The following is a 21,965-nucleotide window of genomic DNA, read 5'->3' as shown; positions in this document are numbered from 1 at the left end:
TAGCTAGATTTCTTAATCACACCATTTATAAGCCCGAGCATTCTGTGGAAAGCCCCCGAACAAGAGCTCTTTATTTTCTATGACTCTTTTTGGTTCAGCTGTATATAGAACGGATGCCTGACACTTTACTCTGACAATTCTCCTTCTGTGGCTGTCACAGTATAACTTGCTATTGCACGAAAACATGTCACCTACAACATGTCAAAACAGCTCTGGGTAACACAGGTGCAGAGGCCTAAACAACGTGCTTGGGACGGCCTTGTGGACCCAGGGAGGCATAGCAGGAAAAATGACTTTGTTGCCAGCCATGAGAAAACTCCAGGCGGAGACTTCACGTGTTAACAAGTCTCAGCTAACAAACAAAACAGCACAACATCATAAACGTTTGTACAAGGGGGCCCGAGACAAACTGATCTCCGATTTACTTTTTCCGAGCCTGGAGGGGACATATCGCTGAAATAAAATGTTCTCTCCTTCTCCAATTTCTCTGCAATACTGCCTCCCCTTTTGCGCGTGACATTCATTAACCTGAAATAGAATAACAAGTTGGGCCCAGTCCAGCTGTAATGAGCCAAATGTCCCAGCTTGCCTGGACAGACAAGGAAGAATAAAAAAAAAAAAAAAAAACCAGGGGAGTAAACCAGGTCTAGAGCTTAATGTTCTCAGTTAAAATCATTAACTCCGGTGACTTGCTAACATTAAGATTTTTATTGAAGGGAAAGACCTCATCGTTAAAACAGAAGCTTGATCATGAGGCACACCCCTGATGTCCACTGTGTCTCTACGTCTGAATCTGCAAAAAATTATTACAGGAGTTGAAGGCCGCAGAACGTGCCAACCCACCAAGTGGGATAAACCACCGACCAATCAGAGCTGATGGGTTCAGAAGTGGTTCCCCTTGTCGGTTAGGGGAGAAGGGCAGGATTGCTTTATTCACCGGCATGCTGCCACATGGATGGATGGAAGATAAAAAAGATGGATGAAAAAATGGATATTCCCCACCCAGGCGGCCCAGCTGCACCCATCCAATGGGCTTCTTTGGGTGTCACCGCCACATGGTTGGACTCAGCTCTGTCATATTTTTAGATGCCGTGGCTGTTTCTGATTTTGTGGCGGCCGTGGCCACATGTTTGTAAAGCATATTCACTTTCCTAAACAGCAGTTATCATTAGCATTGATGGATTTAACGTGCCTCCATCCATTAGCTTTCCTAATTACACTGTCGAGAGGTCTGCTGTCGCCAACAATCAAATTAATGAATTTGGCTATTTAGGCTCAATTATCGCATTCCCCCCCTCCCTTTGCAAAATGCACAATAATCCTTTGTTCAGAAATATGAGCACAGGCAGACAGAGGGACATTTCTTCCTCAAGGGGGGAACCTTTCTGCTCACCACAGAGCAGGCTCACAGCGAGAGAGGGCAGGGGTGGAAATAAAACTGACCACAAAAGCTGCCCCTGTTAGCAGGCCATCTAAACCCCCTGTGCTCAACTCACATGTGGGGCATAAGTATGTTCAGCTGACTTGTTTTCTATTCCCCTGGGCGACGGTGACATGCCTACAGGATCAAAGCAGAGCCTCGCAAATTTTCCGCCATCCCGTTATGCACATTCTGATCTACCTCCCTCATTAAAATTGACAAATGACAAATAGGTCAAAACAATGGGATTACAATATGTCTTATGTGGCTTAACCTTGCTCACTTCAAGATAACTTAAAGGTCTCAGCACTTGGTTATTACCAACCAAAAATACCTTTATTTCTTAAAGAGGATGTTTGGTTTAAAACCGATTTTTTGTTCTAATGCATCCAAAAGTTCTTGTGATTTCTGCTCTTAGAGGACAATGTTCACTGCAATTTACAGTACGGTCTTTTTGCTGACGTTAGAAAATGCTGAAAAATGCTGTGAAAAACACAAATCAGCCGCTGATTATCCCTCAAATTACTTAATAAAACAATAAATGTCTGTTAAACCGCAAAGGGTTTTTCTAAAATGCATTTTGAATATTTTAATTGAACATTTTCATCAGATTTAAACTATTTTGAAGTAAAATTCCAAATAAGAAGTGATAAATTCATTATAGGTGTATTTCCACATATATCCTTCTTAAAAACAAAAATGAAAATGATTAAACCTCATTTATTACCAGTCACATTGTGTCAATACATCTTCTATGAATGCAGTACAAAACTAAAAGCTCCCAATAATAATAATAATAATAATAATAATAATAATAATAATAATAATACATTAATTACAGCTATTACATAATAGCTGCAATTGTGAGCAAGGACTGAGAATATCCATCTATCCACATTTTTCTTTCAATCACACATCTTGTTATCATGAATACAGCAGGAATAAGTACAATTAATTAGAAAACTGCCGTTGGCAAAATGGAAATACGCATTTAGCACTTTTCCCTGCTAAGTGAGCTTCGGAAATGAAACTGCTTAGCATACAGCAGTGATATATATGTATCTTAGGGTGCAGATATTAATATTCAGGCTCCGAATGTATGCTTTTGCAAATGAAGCCACCAACCCTTGGGGTAAATTTCTAAGAGACAATTCATAGAAGTAAAGTCACAGTGTAGTAATGGCCTTATTATATAGTAATTTTGACTGAGAGCTGTTTTGGAATATGTCAGCTTTACAGTACACCCTATCCCGAGAAGGTTTAAAATGTTAACACAACCAAGCCAGAAACTCTGTGATACGATTTACAAAGAGCCAAAGAAGAAAAGCAGGAGACTGGTATAAATGTCTGAAAATTACAAAGACGGAAGGCAAACCAATAAGATGGAAGGGATGAAAACGCCTGTGTGTTTTCTCAAAGAGGGAAGAGACAAAGAGATGGAGGGAAAGAGAAGCCATTACAGGAGGGAATGGCTCCCATTTGTCCCACCTTGACATTTGAGAGGATCTCTGATTACACAGGAGAGAGGAGCAGTCAGAGGTGAGCGAAGAGAGGGTCCTCCACAGGGGGTCTGTGGCACGGCTCCGATGATACGCCATTGTGACAACAGCCGGTCAAAAAAAAGTCAAGGGTAAAAATAAAAGGGTGCTGGGATAAAGGGGGCGATGTGTCGCGGCAGGGCTGACGCGTATACTGTCTTTTATACACACTGTCCCCTCCCTGCTCTCAACGCCCCCTCAGCCTCCAGGGTTCCTACAGGGCTCAGCTGCATGGATACGTGCACACCCTGCAGGGAGGGAGCACAGTGCTGCTTCATGCGGACTTACTGTCTAACGAAGACGCAAAAGACAATAACCCTCAGCTCAGCTCACAATGCCTTTTTTAGGGGACAGACTATTACTGGATATGCTGTTCATGACTACATGCGTAGGATGTCCAGTATGCTGGAACCATATGACAAGAGGAAACCGGAGGAAAAATGAGATACTTGTAAACAACCTTGAGCTAGTGGCCTACTGAACTCAACATGGCACTAAAATTAGCCAAGTGAGCGCCACATGACTCAGTGTTTCAAGGGGCGATGAGAAAAAACAATAACAGAGACAATGTACAGCCCCCAAAATCGAGCGGCATATACGCCGGCAATCATCTATCTGTTTCTGACGCTGCGAGAAGCTAGCGGCTAATGAGCTGTGCGTGCGGGGAGCGCGCCTCGTTCAAAGAAGGCAGGAGGAACCGAGGAGGAGGGTTGAGGAGGAAGGGAAGGGAGAAGTGGAGTTGAGGAGGAGGTCAACTAGAGGTAAAGCTTTGAGTGCTGTTCAAAAATCTCTCCTCTCCACAATGGGCAGGAAGTGAGAAGGACTGTCTGGTGAGGGAGATAGAAAAAGAGAGTGAAGGAATGCGAGTTGATTGGCTGATCGAGGCAGTGAAGAATAAGAACAAAAGAGAGGAAAGAGCGCAAATAGCTGATAGAGGAACTTAGCAAACATATGTCAACACTGCTAAAAGGTTCTGCGGCGTGAAGCACGCTCTCTCGCTAAGATTCTTAGCTCCAGGGCAGCGGTGGTAATAACTACACTGGGAATTATTCAATTAAACAGCCTATCTGCCCCCCCCGGCGTTCTCCCTTCTCTTTCTTCCCTTTGTCCTCCCTGCAGCCTGTGGAGGCGGCAGGGGTTTGGGGGGGGTTAGAGAGCAGTCTGGGCTGGGTGCTCAATGACCTGGTCATCTGGCTGGGAGCTGGGGAGCTGAACAGGCCCTGAGAGAGTGACGGGGAGGACAGATTACTTCATTGTATACAATACGCACCAACGGCCAGCAGCAACCACACCTGACCTTAAACCGCACGACGACCTTGAGACAAGACAGGTTATTTCTGGTTCTTGACAGGAAGAGGAAAAAGGATGGTGATAAAAATAAATAAGGGGAGTGCTTTTACAATGGGCACATATTTGCTAGAACAGCCAGTTGATCAGTTGTTGCCAGATTCAGGCAGTTTCCTTTGAGTGTGGATCAGCCCTTGGACGCAATATCTATCATTTAAAACCACATCCTTTATTTTATTCTGATGGCTTCATTGTTCTCACTGCGTGCAAAGAACTCAGATTTTCCAATGATGCAGCAGTTTGAAAGCCAAATATTCCGTGCTGCGAGGGCCACGTGCCAAGCAGTGCATCTCTTCTGTGGTGCCGGGCAGAGAGGCTGAATGCTTGGCATTACAGGGCTGATCTAAGTGCTGATGGCCAGCCACCCCTCGCCAGCATTTGGAGGGCAAGGTGACTCTTCCAGTTACTGGCCCCACAATCAAACTTTCCTGCCAACTTGGAGGCTGACTGTCTAGTAGTATCCTGCCCCTACTGCTTCCTGGTGAAATCCTCAGGGAGACTGTGTTGTAGAATGCATGGAGGAGAGGGGTCCTCTGGCCACTTATCCCTATGTAGGCAGGGGTCATCCTGGCTAGGCTGGAAAGTCACCAGAGATACAGGCTTCTTACTGTCGTCTAACAAAAAAAATACAGCCGTGAGAAAAAAAAACATGCAATGGTGGATGCAGTGCAAAAGAAAGACCACAACTAATGTTGCCGATTTAGTGAAGCGAGATCAAGCAACGAGCAAACAAAGCCAGGGATTGTTTGTGCTCTAACTCCATCAGAGAGCAGTGGGGTACCGCCCCATCAATCACCGTCTGCTTGCTACCCCTACCGAATCAGGCCGAGTTGAGTGGTGGAAAAACACCAGCAGGCCACGACAGCCCGCTGTGCGCAAACACAGTGACCGAAAGTGACCCCGGGAATCTAGGGCCGAGAGAGGAGGCTCCTTGGCTTTACTTCCTACCTACCTACCCTCTTACCCCTTGCAAACAAACTGTCCTTCACTCAGAGCCCGGAGGCCCTCTAGGGACTTGCCTGATTGTTTGAGTAAAGAATGCTCTGCTCGCTGAGCCCCCCCCCCACACACTGCCACCCCTTGTGAAACTGTAAGCAACGGGGCGTTAGGGCAACAAACAGGCTGCGTAGGACTACAGCCACATCCATCAAAATCATGAGCCCCATTCAAGGTTAGACCACTGAAGGAAACACGTCTGACAAGCCAGGACACGCTGTATTAAAGTGTCCAGAACTCCCTCGTCAATTCTACTAAAGCGTCTCTTCTCTTTCCTTTCACCTCTTGGATGAGTGGATAAGTAAGACCCTGGCAGATACTGTTTGAAAGTAATCCACCTCTGACAACTGCCTTGTCACCCACATATCAAGGACTCAAATTATTATTCATTCATTCATTCACTCTCCGTATCACTTCTTGATGTTTTCCCATACAGCCTCATAAACTGAGAAATCAGCATTTGATGGAAAGAAAAAAGACGAGAGAGGAAAACCTGTTACTAATTATATTTTATGAGGCAGAGAGAGGGGGAGACCGTACTTATTGCCAACTGTCCTTTGGAAAGAGAAACGCATAATTGAATTACAGCCTCAGTGTTTAATGCTTTCTCATAGGCGCTGGAAGGAAAAGGAGTATGAATTTTCTTACAGTCAACAGATGTGTGTCCAGATAGAGATCTGAGATGACCAAATGTTGTCCTGTAATCACGAGTCTCGCCATACGGCTCCTTTTCTAGCAATCTGCTTTGGATAAAAAGTAAAAGAGCATTCGGCTGACATCTCTGAGCTGTGTGGGCCGCAGCTCCTTTCCACAACAAACTTCCACACAGGGAAGCGTGTGCTGGTTTGGGGCTGGAAAGAAAAAAAAGGAGTAGAGGAAAAAAAGAAATTCACCAGGCGTGTGCCAGAAGCAGCTTAGTGACACTCAGTCGCTGGCAAACACGTGTTGCTCACTCCGACACCAAGACAAAAAACAAAACAGGCAGACACGTGAGACTGAACGATGCTTTTGTGCTGCCGCAGATATGTGACTAAGGCCCGAAATCCAGCGGGTTATTTATGAGCACGGGCCTCGTCTCGTCTCTTTTCTCTCTCCCCCTCCCTCCCTCATTCCTCCTTTTCCTACTGCCGCACTGTGAAGTGGACGTCCCTCCCGCTGCGAGGCAGAGTGGCTCGCCTCCCGGTTGTGGTCAGGTTGTGCATGAATCAAAGTGGTGACAGAGCAGCGGGGCGGGTGGCAGATGCCACGGCCAGAAAGCTTTTCAATCAGGCTGCCCTTCCAAGCCTCGGCCAAGGTGAAACATTTCACCAGCAGATGAAAAAAAAAAAAGACCCTCAACCTGACGGTCACCCACACGCACACATGTACCGCCCGCGTGCAAGCCCAGATGCGCACAGACCCCACTTTAATCCCGCTCATTAGCCAGGGAGAAACCCTTTGTGTTTAAAAGCGATGCTGAAGAAGAAAGAGAGTAATGATAGTGAAGGTCACCGGCTTTCTGGTTCAACATCTCTGTCTGCTGTCCTGGCTTTTCTGCTCTCGGCTTAATTAACAAGGTGAACATTTAACATTTATCGGCACTGCAGCTTTCGTTCGCTTTGAACGGCTCGCTCGCCTCATCGGTGGTTATGTTCTCGCAGGTGGGAAGGAGGCTGATGTATTGTAAATAGAAATTTAAGATGCGGGGTGCTTGTCTCTGTAAGTTTTACCATGCCGACAAATAAGGTTTGGGTGCGATTGCTGTGAAGTTCAAACAAGACTTTTTCAAAGCGGTCTTCTCCTTCTGGTGCTTTTTTTTTTTTTTCAAGGTACACTGTTTTAATGTAATTTTGGGTGCAATTTGATTTCCATTGTCATGAACTGCGGGAGTCTATTGCTGTGGAAAATGCCAGGTGCATAATTTCAGCTGTGTTCTGTCAAACCTGGTAGTTAAAAGACGTGGTGTTGCCCTGCACAATTCTTTACTTTGCTGTGCCTGTTTTGCGGCTCTCGCTTTCAACTCCCTCAGCATGGATGCTTCGCTGACATGCACTTTGAAAAGAAACACACATCAACCCATAAAAGAAAAAAAAAAAAGTCTGCTAACAAGTATCTCCAACAATCCATGTCACTCCAGAGCCTCATCCCCTGAGGTCACAGCACTTCCCCTTTTTAAAAGCCTCTACCGCCAGCAGCCCGCTAAAGAAAAGGTTCCTCTTGCGTCCCTGCTGTATTTATTTTCCTCCATGGCGACGGCTGATAAATGGTCAAGCAGCCCACTTCTCCTTATTTGCCCACGGTTGGCTTGCAGAGGAGCGTGAGAGAGCAGCGAGAGGGGAGAAGGAGCTGTTTTCAGACGCGGGGAGGAGTTATTGCTTCTCACTCCCCAGCTGTGAAGCTCCACTGCTCTTTACTGGGGAACTGCTCCATGCTTTTTTAGGTGGAAGGGTAACAGGGGAATTAGGGAAAGTGGCCAAGTGGGAAAGTGGCCAAGTGGATCTTTTCCTCAAAGCCTCCTCTGTCCACTCTCACTTCCTAGGAACAGGTGGCCCTCTTTGTTTTGCCCCATGACCATATGACTGGAGTTAGTGGGATTCCGCACGACAAAGAAAGAGCCAGCTAAAGATCTGGAACGGGGTAATACCCCGCTCCCCCGTCCCCAAGCTCCTGCTAGTCATCTCTGGAGTCCAGGCCCGCTCAGGAATGCCGGAGGAGGCAGGATGTCTATTGTAGAGGGTAGACAGCAGAGAATGTTTGCCTACCCAGCAGGCCGAGCAGCTCCACGGGAGCAGCTCAGCGGGAGATCAGAGTGGAAGGGGCAGAGGGACAGAGAAAGGAGAGGACTACAATTAAAAAGAGGAAAAGAGTGTGTTTCCAAGCTTTGGGTTACAGGCTCCTAAAAGCGCGTGGGGGGGGGACACTCGCAGACTTCTGAAGCGTGGCGCGGCAGGAGACTTTTGTTGACTTTCTGCACAACCTCCTCCACAAAGGGGCGCTTGAGAAGGCATTCCTCAAATATCTCTACTGCCTAGTGCCACCCCGCCATACATCTCCTCTGAAAACCCCTCCCCTCCATCCACTGCACAGATTGTCACGCTGGAATTTCTGTGAGGTCCACAAAAATACCATCCAGAGAGAGAGAAAAGCAGAGAAAGGAGACTCTTTCTCCCTCTGTTTTTAACCCGTCTCTTCTGCCCCTCCAAAACAAACAGTGCAGCCTTGACTGACTGGCCCACTGCAAGAGACTTCAGTGTGCTGGAGACATACAGGAACTGTTTTTTTCAGTCCGGCCAGCAAATCCGGTGCCATCAATGATTCATCGCCTTGTCAGGAGTACATCACATCTATAGAAAGCGGGCTCTCCTCTTTGAGTCAGCGGGAGAGGAGAAAGCGGGAGAGAACAGCCTGCAGCGCAGGATGAAACATTCCCTACTTCTTGTTTAAGCCAGTTTAAAACTCTGGAAACTCGAGCTTCATCAGACGTCTGAACAGAAAATCCTACTTGAACAACAGGAAACTGTAGTGGTTCTCAGAAATGAGATAAACCGCCCTTCAATCTGCATTATGCGCAACCGAAATCTCAAATTTTCCTTTAGATGGCAGAGCTGCCGCCGCCAGACGGGCCCGACAGCCCTAATCAGACAGCAGAGGAACAGAGAATGTGTGCACGGGGAGTGAGCGGAGCCCAGGCATATCTGCTTACTTCAGGTTTTCACTTGAGCTTAGCTCGCTCATTCCACAGATTTTCAGAGCGAATTGACTTCAGATATTTGCCTTGATGCCGGCGGCGCCTTCGCCCTCAAACTTCATTAGCTGTGAGAGTGGTGAGGGTGGCCCCCCGAAACTCCACTCTGTGAAAGTCTACAACGGTGCGTGAAAGGTAAACACGCCCTGCATTCAGAATCACAGGGCTCACTTAGTCTCCTTATCTCTGTGATGAAATGTTTTCCTCCTCCAGCTCTCAGGATACAGGCGTCTGCACTTCCCCAAACAAACCTGTCAAGGGTAGCGCACACGTGCAACAACACCACCGCCGCCAGACTCCGCTCAGTAAAGCCCCTTTTCTGTTTTTACGAGCGCCACTTTGAGTGCCCCTTGTTTGGTTTGCTGATAACGGCCATGTTGGGGAACATGTGGTACATATGTGTTCCATTTGCCCACTAATTAGATTGCGAGGCGGTGCACTGAAGCGTGCACTGTAGCCCCCACACCCTTGCGCCTCCACCCACTCTGCCAGTCCATCAGATAAGGAAGCCATTCTGGATCTCATCAGTTTCCATTATGCAAGGGCAAATTTGGTGAGTGGAGCTGCGACAGGGAGTCTGATGGGCCCAAAACAAATCATACCCAACTACTGTCTGCAGATACATAAGTGAGTATTCCCTTTCTTATAATCGAGTTACCTATGACATGCCTTGTCGGCGATTATCACAGTAACCTACCGCAGTAATTTTGAAATTAAGGAGGAAAAAGGAAAATGGATTTCACTCAATGGCTTGTCTTTGCCAGCTAAAGACAAATTCAAGCCGCACAAAGTGTAATATATTGTGACGTGAAACTGAAGCCTCATGAAAATCACTCTGTTAAAAACATTAAAAATGAAACAGTACACTGTGTTAAAAATTGGGAAAAAGCTGTGGGTCAGGTTGACCCTGTTTTCCGGTGCAATCTCCGTACGGCCCACGTGAATCTGAGACTCGAGCTCCACAGCTCGGGCCATTTGTTAGGTTATTCTCTAAACAAGCAGCTCTTCTGGCCATGCTAGTGTTATCCCAGAGGCTGTGCCTGCTCCAAATGTAGTTAATATGCACATGGGACGGAAGCAAAAGACGAAAAAAACCAAAAACAAACGGAGAATGAGGGAGAGACACTCGCAGATGCAAACACACCCACTACCCAAATTTCATCTGCCAACCAATTTATGAACAGCCAATTAAGTGGCAATCCGCAATCTGCAAAGTCAGTGGCTGCTAAACGAAAGAGCAGAGCTAATTTGTAAATGATACATGGATGGATCACTAGACTCAAAGCCCGCGCTCCTTTCAACCCGGAAAAAAAGCTGCCCTCCTTGAGCCTGCAGGGACTAAATTCTTTTTACTGTGTGTGTTTGGACACAGGAAATTCATTCCTGACTAATTTGATTAGCTCAAGCATTGTTGCTGCTACCAGCCCCCCCGTGTCCCTTCCTTGCTCTATGTTTCTAACTGAGGATCATGGACAGTTTAATGGTCCCACCGGTGCAGAAATTTGACCCAAAAGAAGCGTCGAGGAACAGCCGGCCTCAAAAAGACAGCAGCATCCCGTCTCCCATAAATCTCTGACGGCAGCAAAGGAAAAGTTCAAGTGGGATTGAAATCTCGGATTGAAAAAAAAACGAACCCTGCAAACATATCCAGGGGCCCGTCAAGGAACACAAAAGAAGCATAGGGTCCAGGTTTTGGGTGGAACGGGGATACAGTAACAAGATCCAGCAAAGCCCTGTACTCTCCCTGCAGCGTAAACAAACAGCTGAGACGGAGCAGGACAGAGGCACCGACGCACGCAGAAGAAACCACACACAGTCAACAGACACACAGACAGACAATCGCAGCGAGGCGGTCTGCCCAGGCAAGGCTCACCCCAGGGCACCCACACTGACACGGGCTCATCACATTACTGCCTGTCTCAGGTTTCATCGGCTTAAACTATCTATCGGACAAGAGGCGAGCTGCTTAACCTTTTGTTGGATCCGACAGCTTGAGGCTTACAAGTCAAACAGGGATCAGTAACTAACTGTAACTAAGAGACACGCCTTAAAAAGGGTCGTTTCATCTTTTTTTTTTTTTTGTCTCAAAACAAGAAAATCCCACAGGAGGCAAATCATTTTACTTGTTTCCAACTCTGACACCAACAGAATGAAAGCCTAATCAAAATAAACTGAGAATTTTATTTCTTTAAAGCAACAAATTCTTGGAATTTGTCACTTCTTTGGAGGGTAATGGGGTTTTTAGAGGGAATATTAAAGTAAATGGCTTGTTAAGATTGCGTTCTTTCTTGCAGTGTATAAAGTAGCTAGAGTTAATGGCCTCTGGTGGGTTTTTTTTTTTGGCCCCGCAGCTCGCCCCCGGATGCCGTCATTCAAATCAATATCCCAACCTGATGATGACTCCATTTCAAAATGGTCTGGGTCGAGGGGACGCCGGCACAGGTTCGGGGGGCCCGCGAACACTAGATGGCGCAGTTTCACGTGCAATGTGCATGAGGGGAAGGAGGGAATGAGAGTCGCACCCAGACACAAATGCAAGAAATCTGACACGCACTGTTTACAGAACAGTAAGAAAAATACAGACATGCTACCAAATACTGATGGATCTGTAGGTGCGTAGTTGTGTGTGTGAAGAGCATTTGTTCGGATCAAACCACTCGGCATAGCCTCTTCTGGTGTCGTGACTCCCAAAAGAAACTCAGGTCTGAGGGCCAAATAAGGGACCTGGCAGAGCCTTCAGATGGGTCTGAGACAGTTCAATCACGTTACAATAGGGTTCTTTCACTTGCAGAATAAAAGCTTGTCAAAATGACCGCTATCGCCCACAAAACGGTTGATCTGACTTGAGACCAGACCGGGGCCCCAGGGACGAAGTCTCACCGAGTGAACGTTTGTTTTTTTTTTTTTTTGGGGGGGGGGCGGAAAGTACATCTGCCGTTATCATGGGCCAGATCGCTCACTCTCGCCGTACTCACTTGCAGTCCCGGTCCTCCAGATCGAAATGCGGATTGAAGTTGATGAGGATCCGCTGGTGAGGACCAGGCGCCGATATGACCCAGACGCATCTCTGAGAGGGGGGGTAAGACATGGGGTATCCCGGCGAGGTTAGGTAGTTGGCAGTTGAGATTCTGATGTTGCCTCCACATTTATCTGCAGAGGAAAGTGAAAAGGGTTTTGTTTGGGGGTATTTTTTATTTTATTTTTTACGATAGAAACAAAAGAAACTCACACTCTGGAATTGCTCTGACCCATGGCAGCTTACAGGGCAGTCGCTCACACCGCTGCAATACAAGCCTGAATCTTGTTCTACCGATGTGGCTCCGGAGGGCTAACATCTATTTCTTCTACCCATTGAGTGAAGATCGATTTTCATCCGATCATTTTACAAGGTTGATTTTGTTTAAGACAAAGAAATATTAAAGTGTCCGCACAGACACAGTATCCCGGTGTTACTGCACGTACTTTGCTACTCTGTATTATTAGTAATATTAATATTGGGTCTAAGAGAATAGAATATTGTTTACGGTCAGCCAATGAAGTAGACAATTGTTTAATTTCAGGACGTGGCGCTAATCGCTCCTTGCACAAAAAACAAAACAAAACAAAAAACATAGAAAAAAAAAAAAACAGAAGAGGAGCAGCTTTTAGGCCAGTTTGGGTCAATGCGCAGTAGAATCAGTCCAAATCAAAGGCCTGGATGGAAAAGCTTCAAGAAAGGCTGGTTACGCTGAAGCCAAAAAGTTACAGGGTCCCACAGTTGGCTCCTGGAAACCTCCCTAAACTGTTTGGTTCATCCTCAAAAGGAATAATCCTTTGTTTTTCAGGGGGCCCGCTGCTGCTACTCACATTTATCTTCATCTACACCTGCATTCATCCTCTTATTATAAAAAGCCGTCACCATCTGCCGCCCTCGCCAATGCGCACACCTCTTTGACAGGCAATTAAATCGAAGTAAAACCGCGCAAAGCTGAAACGAAACTGCAGCTGTAAGAATAGATCTTGGGGAAGTTGGCCTGACTTTTGATCGCCATCCCATCTCAGAAATACAGAACAGAATTTTGACTTACAGCTGGCCGCTAAAGCTGAACGAAAAAAAACCCCAAACGATTTAAACCAATTCAGTAAACTGTGAATGAACAACACGACGCGTGTTAAAAGTGTAGTGAGTAAATTTAAAGAAAATAAAAATTAAAAATCAAATAAAAACGAGGACACATTTGAGAATAGGGCTATTTAAATTTAAATGGTTCCATTTTGGCTCCACCAAGAATATTGAGGGAACATTTTCAATATTCAACCAAAAATGATAAAGAAAAAAAAAAAGAAAACACAATTAAAAGAGGGCGGCGATGAAACCTCTGCGCACTGTTGGTACGGTGCTAAATCCCTGCAGAAATAATCTCAGAAGGATTTTCCCTCAAGTGTTGGCAGAACGGGCAGGTGAGCGACCTGCCCGTTTGCCGGCAGATCAGCGGAGATCAGAGAGGGCTCATCTTTTAAAATAATATTGGGCTCAGGAGCCTCGCAGAGTACACAGAGAGCTTTATTTATATAGAGGTCTGAAGTCACACTTACCGTTTTTGAAAGCCTTGACCACCAAGAGGATTCCCATTAACAGGACAAAGACTAATCCACAATGCATCCTTGTTTTATCACCAAAAAAATAAGATTACGCATACAAAAAAAAAACCCCCAAAAAACTCAGAATTAAACTCCTCCAAAAGCTTTTTGGCAAGTGTTCTTCTTCCCTCCTCTCAAGTCGCCAACATAAAGCAGCGACGTCTCTTCTAACGAAGTTGGGACTGATCTGAGTGCGGGATCAGGTCGCTGGCATCCTGTCATTCAGCCCCTGTTTCCTCTCGCCTGTGCCGGCTGCGCTACCCTCTCCGACGCCGGCCGTGCCATAACCTCTCCGCAGAAGCCAAAGGCGCAAGGTGGACGCAGAAGTCACCCGCTCCCCGCGCGTCCTTACTCCGTCTGCTGATGCCCGGGCCGGGGGTAATCCTTGGCTGCGGGGTTGAAAGAAACAGACGGAGGTGTCAGCAGGTTAGGATTGCTCGCCGCTGCCGCGCGCACCGCACCGCGCCTTCCCGAGTCTGGCCGAACCGCTGCCGATTCAAACAGGACTGCGAGGACGCGGATACACCCCTTCCCCGGACTGCGACCGCTTCTCTTCTATAGGCCCGGAGCGGGGTCTCGCAGAGGTTTATGATTGGCTTGATTACGAATAGCTAACCTATGTGGTAAATGCCCCGCGTCTTTATATGTAAGCGGAGCCTCACACTGAGTCACAGAGCACCAGCAGTCCGTTAAGTGACATGACTCTCCCTGTCCCCTTCCCCCCCCCTCCCTCTCTCTTTTACTCACTCACTCTCTCTCTCTCTCCCCTCCCTCCCTCCCTCCCTCTATCTTCTCTTACAAAAAGGAGTTAGACATGAGAGGAAGATGGAGTAACACAACAGGACTGCCTCTAGGAATAGGAAACAATTATTTGGGATTTTTGCCATATTCGAAATAGGTTGGCGATGTAACATCTTAATTTTTCTTTTTTTTTTTTAGCAAATTTAAGTGTGGATTATGAAGAATTCTGTAGGGGTAATTCCTCAGGATGTCCTCTTCCGCTTCCATCTGAGACTGGTCATTGTGTGACACACCGACCTGCCTATCAAAAGAAGTTCCTTATGTGTCTTCTAATCCGTCTGTCCCTCACAAGACTGATTCCCCGGCTCAAGTGGAAACGTATCTGCACTGCAGAGCTTATTCTGGGCCCAGTTTCTGCTCAGGACCCAACTAATGGAAAGTGTGCCCCCCCCCTCTCTCTCTCTCTCCTTGTGGATTTCTTTTATGCACCAGTAGCTTATCCAGATGCGCCGACCGTTAGAGCCTGCCCTACAACAGTGACACCATTAAAATGGCACTCTGATATTTAGGGGAAACCAATTAAAGCGTAAATGATAGTCGCCTCGGTCGTTCACTCCGGGCTGCTCCTTACTGGGTCACACCGGTGGCGCAAAAGAGAACGGAGCCGGCTTGTATTCAGCAGTCTCCATCGGCACATGCAGCCCTGTACGGCTAAATCCGGCACAAACACAATGCATGGCAATACACGGTTATGACAAAATTACTTTTCATATGCACGTTCTGATGTGTATATGTTTAAAACCGAAACGCAAAAGGGCCTTAAATAATCATGGGTTGTAAGAGCCAGATGTGTCAAGCTGTCCGCGATGTCACGGAAAAGTGATTTTTTTTAAAAACCTGTTATCATGGCAGCGCGCCCTGACGCAGAGATATTTCTTTCAACCCTATTCCTAAGTCAAACAAACAAAAACAAAAAGAAAAAGAGCTGCGTTCACCTGCGCTGTGAGGACTCGCAAACCCGCAGGCATCCAGCCCTCCTCTCTCCACTTCCAACATGCGTGGAGCAGAGCGTACGATCCGACAGACTCCCTCCGATTCTGTTCAAATGTCACCAAATCTTCCCCGGATCCCCGCAGAAACCAAGTCCGGTTGCTCCCTCCCCAGCCTTCCTTTTTTTTTTTTTTTATTAAGCCGAGGAAGACCCACAGCGCCACAGTCCAACCCGATCCTCGGTCCCTACCGCGCAAAGACGCAGAGCCGATGCCCGGAGACTCTCACTCTCCCCTCCGCGTACAGTGTGCTCTCCTCCCCGCTGATCTCTCCGCGTCTCCTTGTTTGGCTCCCTCCCATTCAGCGCTGTCACAGGTAAAGTCCGGGCCGTGTGAGGTGAAATAGACAGTCCCCAAAGTGTCAACGGGAGGGAAACAACAATGCAGATAAAAAGAAAAGTCCTTCCAGATCTATCTTAAGTTTTTTCCCCCCGTCCTTCTCTCCGTGCGCCACCGCTCTCGGCTCCTCCACGGATGCAAAGGCAGAGGGTTTGAGTCCTCTCCGGCCCCACACGCCCCTTTACGAGAGATGAGAAGAGAACGCGTGCGTGTGTGTGTGTGTGCTGGTGTGTGCACGGGGGTCGTCTGTGCAATCGAGATGCAGATTTCACCCGGCTGCTTCTCCCTCTCTACCAGCCTGTAGCCTTTACCGGACGCGCCAGAGAGTCACGTTAGACAGTGAATGCGCTGAAACCGATGGCGTATCTGCAGTGGTAGGCTAAGCCAGCGTGAATGAATCCCCCCCCCCCCGGTACTGAATCACTCACAGAGACTCTCTCTTAGCTTGAACTGTCCTTATATGAAACTGCAGGAATCCTATTAGAGTCATACGCAAACATTCAGCAAACCTGTAACTCCGTACGGGAGTACTGTAGGATTAGCATTGATACCATAGGAAAGAAATGAAAAACAATAACGTGAGTGGAGGTCACCATTGAGCACCATACCCACTACAGGTCCCTATAGAAAAATCGTAAGAATACTTAGAGGGACCTCATGAGCTGATGCACCGGTTTTGGGAGCCTGTGGGAGCCCAAGGGACGCACTGAGCGCACAGTGTTTTGTTTTGTTTTCCCTCCCCGGGAACAAGGACGCTGCTCTCTCTCCTGGCCTGTGGACAGTCGGTCGGTCTGTCCGTCTGTCTGGCTGTGTGTCAGCCCACGGCGGCCTGTACCAAAAATACACACGGAATGTGTCATTTCGCACATGATCTGGGAGTCATTAACGTTATGGGTGTCAAATATGACACCAACGGGGAGCAGCAGGTTAGTGACCCACGGAATAAATAAAATAAAGGTCCCGGTGGTGGCCATTCACGATTCAAAAAGGACTGACAGGAATCTAAAGAAAACTTTTGTTGGACTACATGTACTCCTGAAAGAGCACTAGGGGTGACAGGGAAGGATTCCAGGGATCGAAAAGAGGGAGACTCCGCAGGAGTCCTCAAAATTGAATTATGTGACCCTCTGAATTAGTGCCTTCACAGACCCTCCTTTGAAAACACTTATCTGACGAAATGCCACGGCTATCTACAGAAGTGATTATAAAACTGGACATTTCCTTAGAACTAAGTAGAAACTTCTTTTCAAAACACCAGTTCATATATTGTGAAACTCTCCAGTAAGGGGAACTGAAACTGGATTTCGGCCTCATATAGCGGAAGGTTCCCCAATCCTGTTTCTCTAACCTCTGTCACTGGGCCTTGAGGGTTAAGCCTAGCACACAGGGGCTTGACTTCTCTGCTGTTTTAGCTCAATTGACTGCAATAACTGGAGGCTCTCAGCAGCAGGTCCCTGTGGTTAGGAGCCTTCCGCCCTGTAGGGGGCATTGGAGCTGGTGAGCAGCTCAGGGAAAGCCACCCATTGCTCCTCAGGCTCACCTTACTGCACTGCCCCGGAGTCTGCACAGCTGGGTTTACAAACAAGTGCACGGAGGTTTTCGCAGATTGAGTCACTATATTCAGTATACGCTCTAGTCAGACTTCCCATGCATCAGCCTTAACACTAATTCTGTATATTACGTATTATCATCTCCCTGTTCTAGTAGAAAATCACTGTGTTGCCCTATGAGGAATGCAAGCAGCGCTTTGTCAATTCAGGAGGTTGGCCTACTCTTTGCGCATAGTGTATTGAGATGGCTTTCTGAGTTTTTGTGACATAATAGAGCGAGATAAACCTACACACCCTGCACATTATTATTTTCTATTCCTAGAGAGAGGGAGACGGAGGATCGAGTGGATTTACTCCCATCCCAGCCCTGGTAATTCTCTGTCTCGGCGATAACACAAATGTCAAAATGGTACCGGGCAACTTTATCAAAGGCAGCACTAACTACCCTTTCGTGTCTTCAGGATAACACAGGAACAATGGCTTAGAGTCATTTCACAAGGGTGCCTGCCTGTGCCGTATCTAAAATGATGTGGGGAACGGTTGTAGGGGAACAATAAAAGAGCCATTTAAGGGATTTGCTTCTTCATATTTATCCGCTCTAATCATTAGTACAGCCCTGATGAATAATTAGCTTTGGTACAAAAGCAGACATTTTATGGCTCCTGTGAGCAGCGGACTTGATTTCATTAGCCTGCCCTTTATTCACCCTAGTGAGTGAGTTTGGCACAAAGTCTGTGAGAGCATTCCACCTCAGTTTCTGATTGAAAATCTGTTTTTGGAGTCAGCTGCCAAGAATTCAGACATGATTTAACACTTTTTGTGCTATTTTGGATTAGAGGTTACTGACAGGTGACAAATCCGAGAAAAAAAAAATGAATACATGATGTTTCCATTCAGGGCAGGAAGGCTCACTGAATGGTTTGATGAGTGACTTGTATGTTATGGCCTGCACAGTCAGCTCTCAACCCAAAACAACCCCTACGGGAGACCGTGCACCAACATGTCAGACAGTGCTCTCCGCCGCCAACAATAAAACAATAAATGAGGAGATATATTTCAGAAGAATGGCGTCCATCCCTCCACTGCAGTGCAAGAGACTTGTGGAATCTATGCCAAGGAGCACTGAAACAGTTCTGGAGGCTCATGGCGGCCCAAAACATTTCAAGCCAACCCTATCGCTAGACAAAAACATGAATATCTGGGAATTCTGTAAAATGATGTTGGTTACAGTTGATAAAAACACAAATGTTAATTGCAGGTCTGTGACAGGAGGCAAACTCTGGACTCCTGCATGAAAGTGCTGCAAGCCCATCAACCACCCTTCGATCTATCAGTAAGCTTTAACTTGGCATTTTGGCATCCCTGAAACATCCCTTAAGGGTGTTTTCAGATCTGTGTTGTTTAGTTCAGTCGAATGGGACACTGCTTCCTTATACCGCTTGGTGCAATAGGTTTGTGCAGATGGGAACACATTGTACTTGGGTATGGACCAAAACAACTGCGCTGAGACCCTTCAAAGGAAGTGGTCATGGTCTGGTCACAAAAAAATTCTGGAGTTAGAAAGTCAGTGAAATCAGCAGTTGCTAGCCGGTGGCAGAAGAGTAAAATCTAGGTTTGACCTGGACTAGCAACGAACTATGTTGTCGTCTTTGTATTTGGGCAGATAGGACCTTCTTCAGGACCTTCATCCTGTGTTTACTTTCTGACTTCCACCCCAGCCCCAAATAACATGGAAAACGCAGCCAGTTTACCAAACAAAACGCCCTACAGCTATATTACATCCCATCAAAACTCTACTGATGATACAGTTTAGTGGTCAGGAGAATCAAAGCAGCTAGCAGCCTTGGGGGAATAAACTGGGCCACACATTCAGATATTTCGTCCATTTTCCGATTGCAGCTGCACGGCAAGCCCTGATATTTTCAGCCCTGCTGCCCCAAATGAGTGGGTGCAGGATGCCAGTCCTGATGTCATATCATCCAATGTGTGTTGCACTGATCTCAGAGTCCTGCCTGCTGCCGTCATATGGTCCATTTAAGCTCTTGGATTTATGCACTAAAAACCCCAACCTTTGATACCAGCTACGCCATATCCATCTTGGCAGAATTTCGTCTGTATAAACAACCACTTCTCTGATTGTCAGAGAGTGCATCCGGGACATCACTGCAGCACACATCTGGACTTTTAAGTTCAGTATGAGATGACTAATATGTTATTCCCTCCACCAGCAGGAATATTTAAATGCATGTTCCACTGCATTACAAAGCGGATTAGAGCTGCACGTTTTAGGTGAACTTTTTTAAAAGACCTTGTTACCTACTAATCATACTGTGTTCCACTTCCTCCACCATGACAACCACAGTAAAAGAGCTACAGGGAGAGAAGTTATTGTGTCTGTGAAAAGGGGCTATATATGGCTCACAGCATAGAAGCTGCTGCACTTTACCTGTTTCACAATTTTTGGCAGCTGTTGATAATTGCTAGCCAAAGAATGTTTCACACACTCTTGAACAAGCTTGCTGGCACAAACGACACACCTTCAAACTCTGTGATTGTGTTGAAATCCTGGGCTTTTTTGTTTGGAGGAATGGGGAATCCACATTTGTGTGTTTTTGTGAGACAGCAGGTGGAGCAGAAGGGAGAGAGAAAGGTGAATGGATTTGAAAACAAAGGGGAAGGAGACAAACGGGAGCCGAAGTGAGCTGGCTGTCTTATATTCACTTTCTGAGGCTCTGGGTGAAGACATGGGAAACACAGGAGACCCTGAAAAATGCCTGCACCACTGCCTCTTGAAAGGAGGGGTGGTGGTTTTGGTGGTAGAAGGGGAGGCTCAGTCAGATCAAGGTCTGGGGTAATTGCTACAAAGGCAGCGTTTCTCCGCTGAGGCGTTTGGGTGAGGTGAAACTAAGTGTGAATGGAATTAGGAGAAAGGCTGAATAAAGCACTTGTTAAGTTTAGAGACATTATGGTAATAGACAAAGAACAACCAACCTGAAACATTTTCAGGGATATTCCTCATTCAAACAGAGGCAGGGGAAGTGGAAGAAGGAGGGGCAAAGGGGAAAGCAAAAAAAAAAACATAAAGAAATGGCTTCATTAGAAGTAGAAACATTTACAGTGACATTTAGTGAAGCGGGGAGGATGTATGAATAAATATGCATAATGTTGCCGGGAAGCATCGAGAGCTTCTCAGGGGCAGGAGGAGGGTGAGAGTGATGGCTTCTGAATAAATGATGAGGGAGCCTACTGTCTGTCTCTGAGTGTGCATCAGAGAGTGTGGGGCCTGTATGAGTGTATGCACATGTGACAGCATTTAACTGCAAATGAATGTGTGTGTGCACGCGTGCGTGTGTCCAACTCATTCTCACAGCACCCCAATTTCACATCATCACTGATGGAAATGAAATTACCCAGTCCTTGATACTTAATCAAGCGATCATTTTTTGGAGACACACAGATTTGTGATTGTTTCTAGTGCTGAAATACATGCCTGGGAAGCCAGGGAGCAACCACCTAGCAAATTCCTATTTTTGGTACAGATTTATTTTTTTAAATATTTTTTTCTTTGTGGGTGACTTAATGTTCTATTCGCCACTTGTTTTTTTTTTTCACCAATTGGGAGGTTGAGATGATGAATATTGTGGTGCTCATCTGGGGAAATGCCCCAGAGATCAGGGCGATGGAGGGGAGGGAGGGAAGTGTAGAGCGGGGGGCTGTCAGGGAGAAATCCTATGTAGGTCAATGAAGAATTGCACTGGGATATTGCTTTCTCAGCTTCCAGTCTGGGAGGCTGATTTGATTTCTGGTGAATCCATCCGACTTGAATTATGAGAGATTACCCTCCCTCAAATCACCTTTGGTCCCTGCCTCAGAAACCCTCTCCTGTCAGGGGGATCTATACGTAGAGATCTCTCCAGTATATTGGCTAATATACAGTTAGGTACATAAGTATTTTGACATGACACAATTTTTGTAATTTTGCCTCTGTACATCACCACAATGGATTTGAAATGAAGCCATCAAGATATAATTGAAGTGAAACTTTCAGCTTTAATTCAGAGGGTTTAACAAAAATATCACATAAACCATTCAGGGATTACAGCCATTTTTTTATACATACTCCCACATTTTCAGAGGCTCAAAAGTAATGTGACAGTTGACTGACAATCAGTTTAATTATAATGTGTGGCCTGCTCCCTCGTTATTTCATGACAAATTAAGCTTATAAAAGGTCCGGAGTTGATTCCAAGTGTTGAATTTGCATTTGGTAGCTGTTCATGGGAACTCGCAATATGTGGTCAACAAAACATACCTATCAGACAGATGGAAGAAACTTTAGAAGTGGCCAAATCAACAACTTGGTACATTCTTAAAAAGAAGGAATGCACTGGTGAGCTCAGCAACACCAAAAAGCCTGGAAGACCAAGGAAGACAAAAAGTAAAGTGGATGATCACAGAATTCTTTCCTTAGTGAAGAAAAACCCTTCACAACATCTAGCACGTCTATGATCAAGAGACACCTTCATGAATGTAAGAGAGGGTACAGAGGGTTTACCACAAGGTGCAAACCACTGGTAACATTCAGGAACAGAGAGGCCTCATCTAAAAGAGCCTGCACAGTTCTGGAACAAGATTCTTTGG

General features: G+C 46.3%; 1 protein-coding gene across 3 annotated transcripts in view; it reads right to left on the bottom strand.

The window, feature by feature from the left end:
* The window catches only part of nrp1a (neuropilin 1a), a 58,704-nt gene extending 42,747 nt beyond the window's left edge, over window positions 1–15,957 (bottom strand). For all 3 annotated transcript variants that reach the window (XM_040126917.1, XM_040126918.1, XM_040126919.1), the window contains exons 1-3: window positions 15,382–15,957; window positions 13,601–14,034; window positions 12,001–12,175 (exon numbers count right to left, since the gene is read on the bottom strand). In XM_040126917.1, coding sequence (XP_039982851.1) covers window positions 12,001–12,175; window positions 13,601–13,667 — 242 coding nt within the window. In that variant the 5' untranslated portion in view covers window positions 13,668–14,034; window positions 15,382–15,957. The remainder of the gene's footprint in view (window positions 1–12,000; window positions 12,176–13,600; window positions 14,035–15,381) is intronic.
* Window positions 15,958–21,965: the final 6,008 nt, after the last annotated feature.

The sequence above is a fragment of the Xiphias gladius genome, chromosome 5, assembly GCF_016859285.1.
Source record: "Xiphias gladius isolate SHS-SW01 ecotype Sanya breed wild chromosome 5, ASM1685928v1, whole genome shotgun sequence".
NCBI lineage: Eukaryota > Metazoa > Chordata > Actinopteri > Istiophoriformes > Xiphiidae > Xiphias > Xiphias gladius.
Note: the sequence above shows the minus strand (reverse complement) of the source record. Positions and strands in the feature narration are given on the sequence as shown.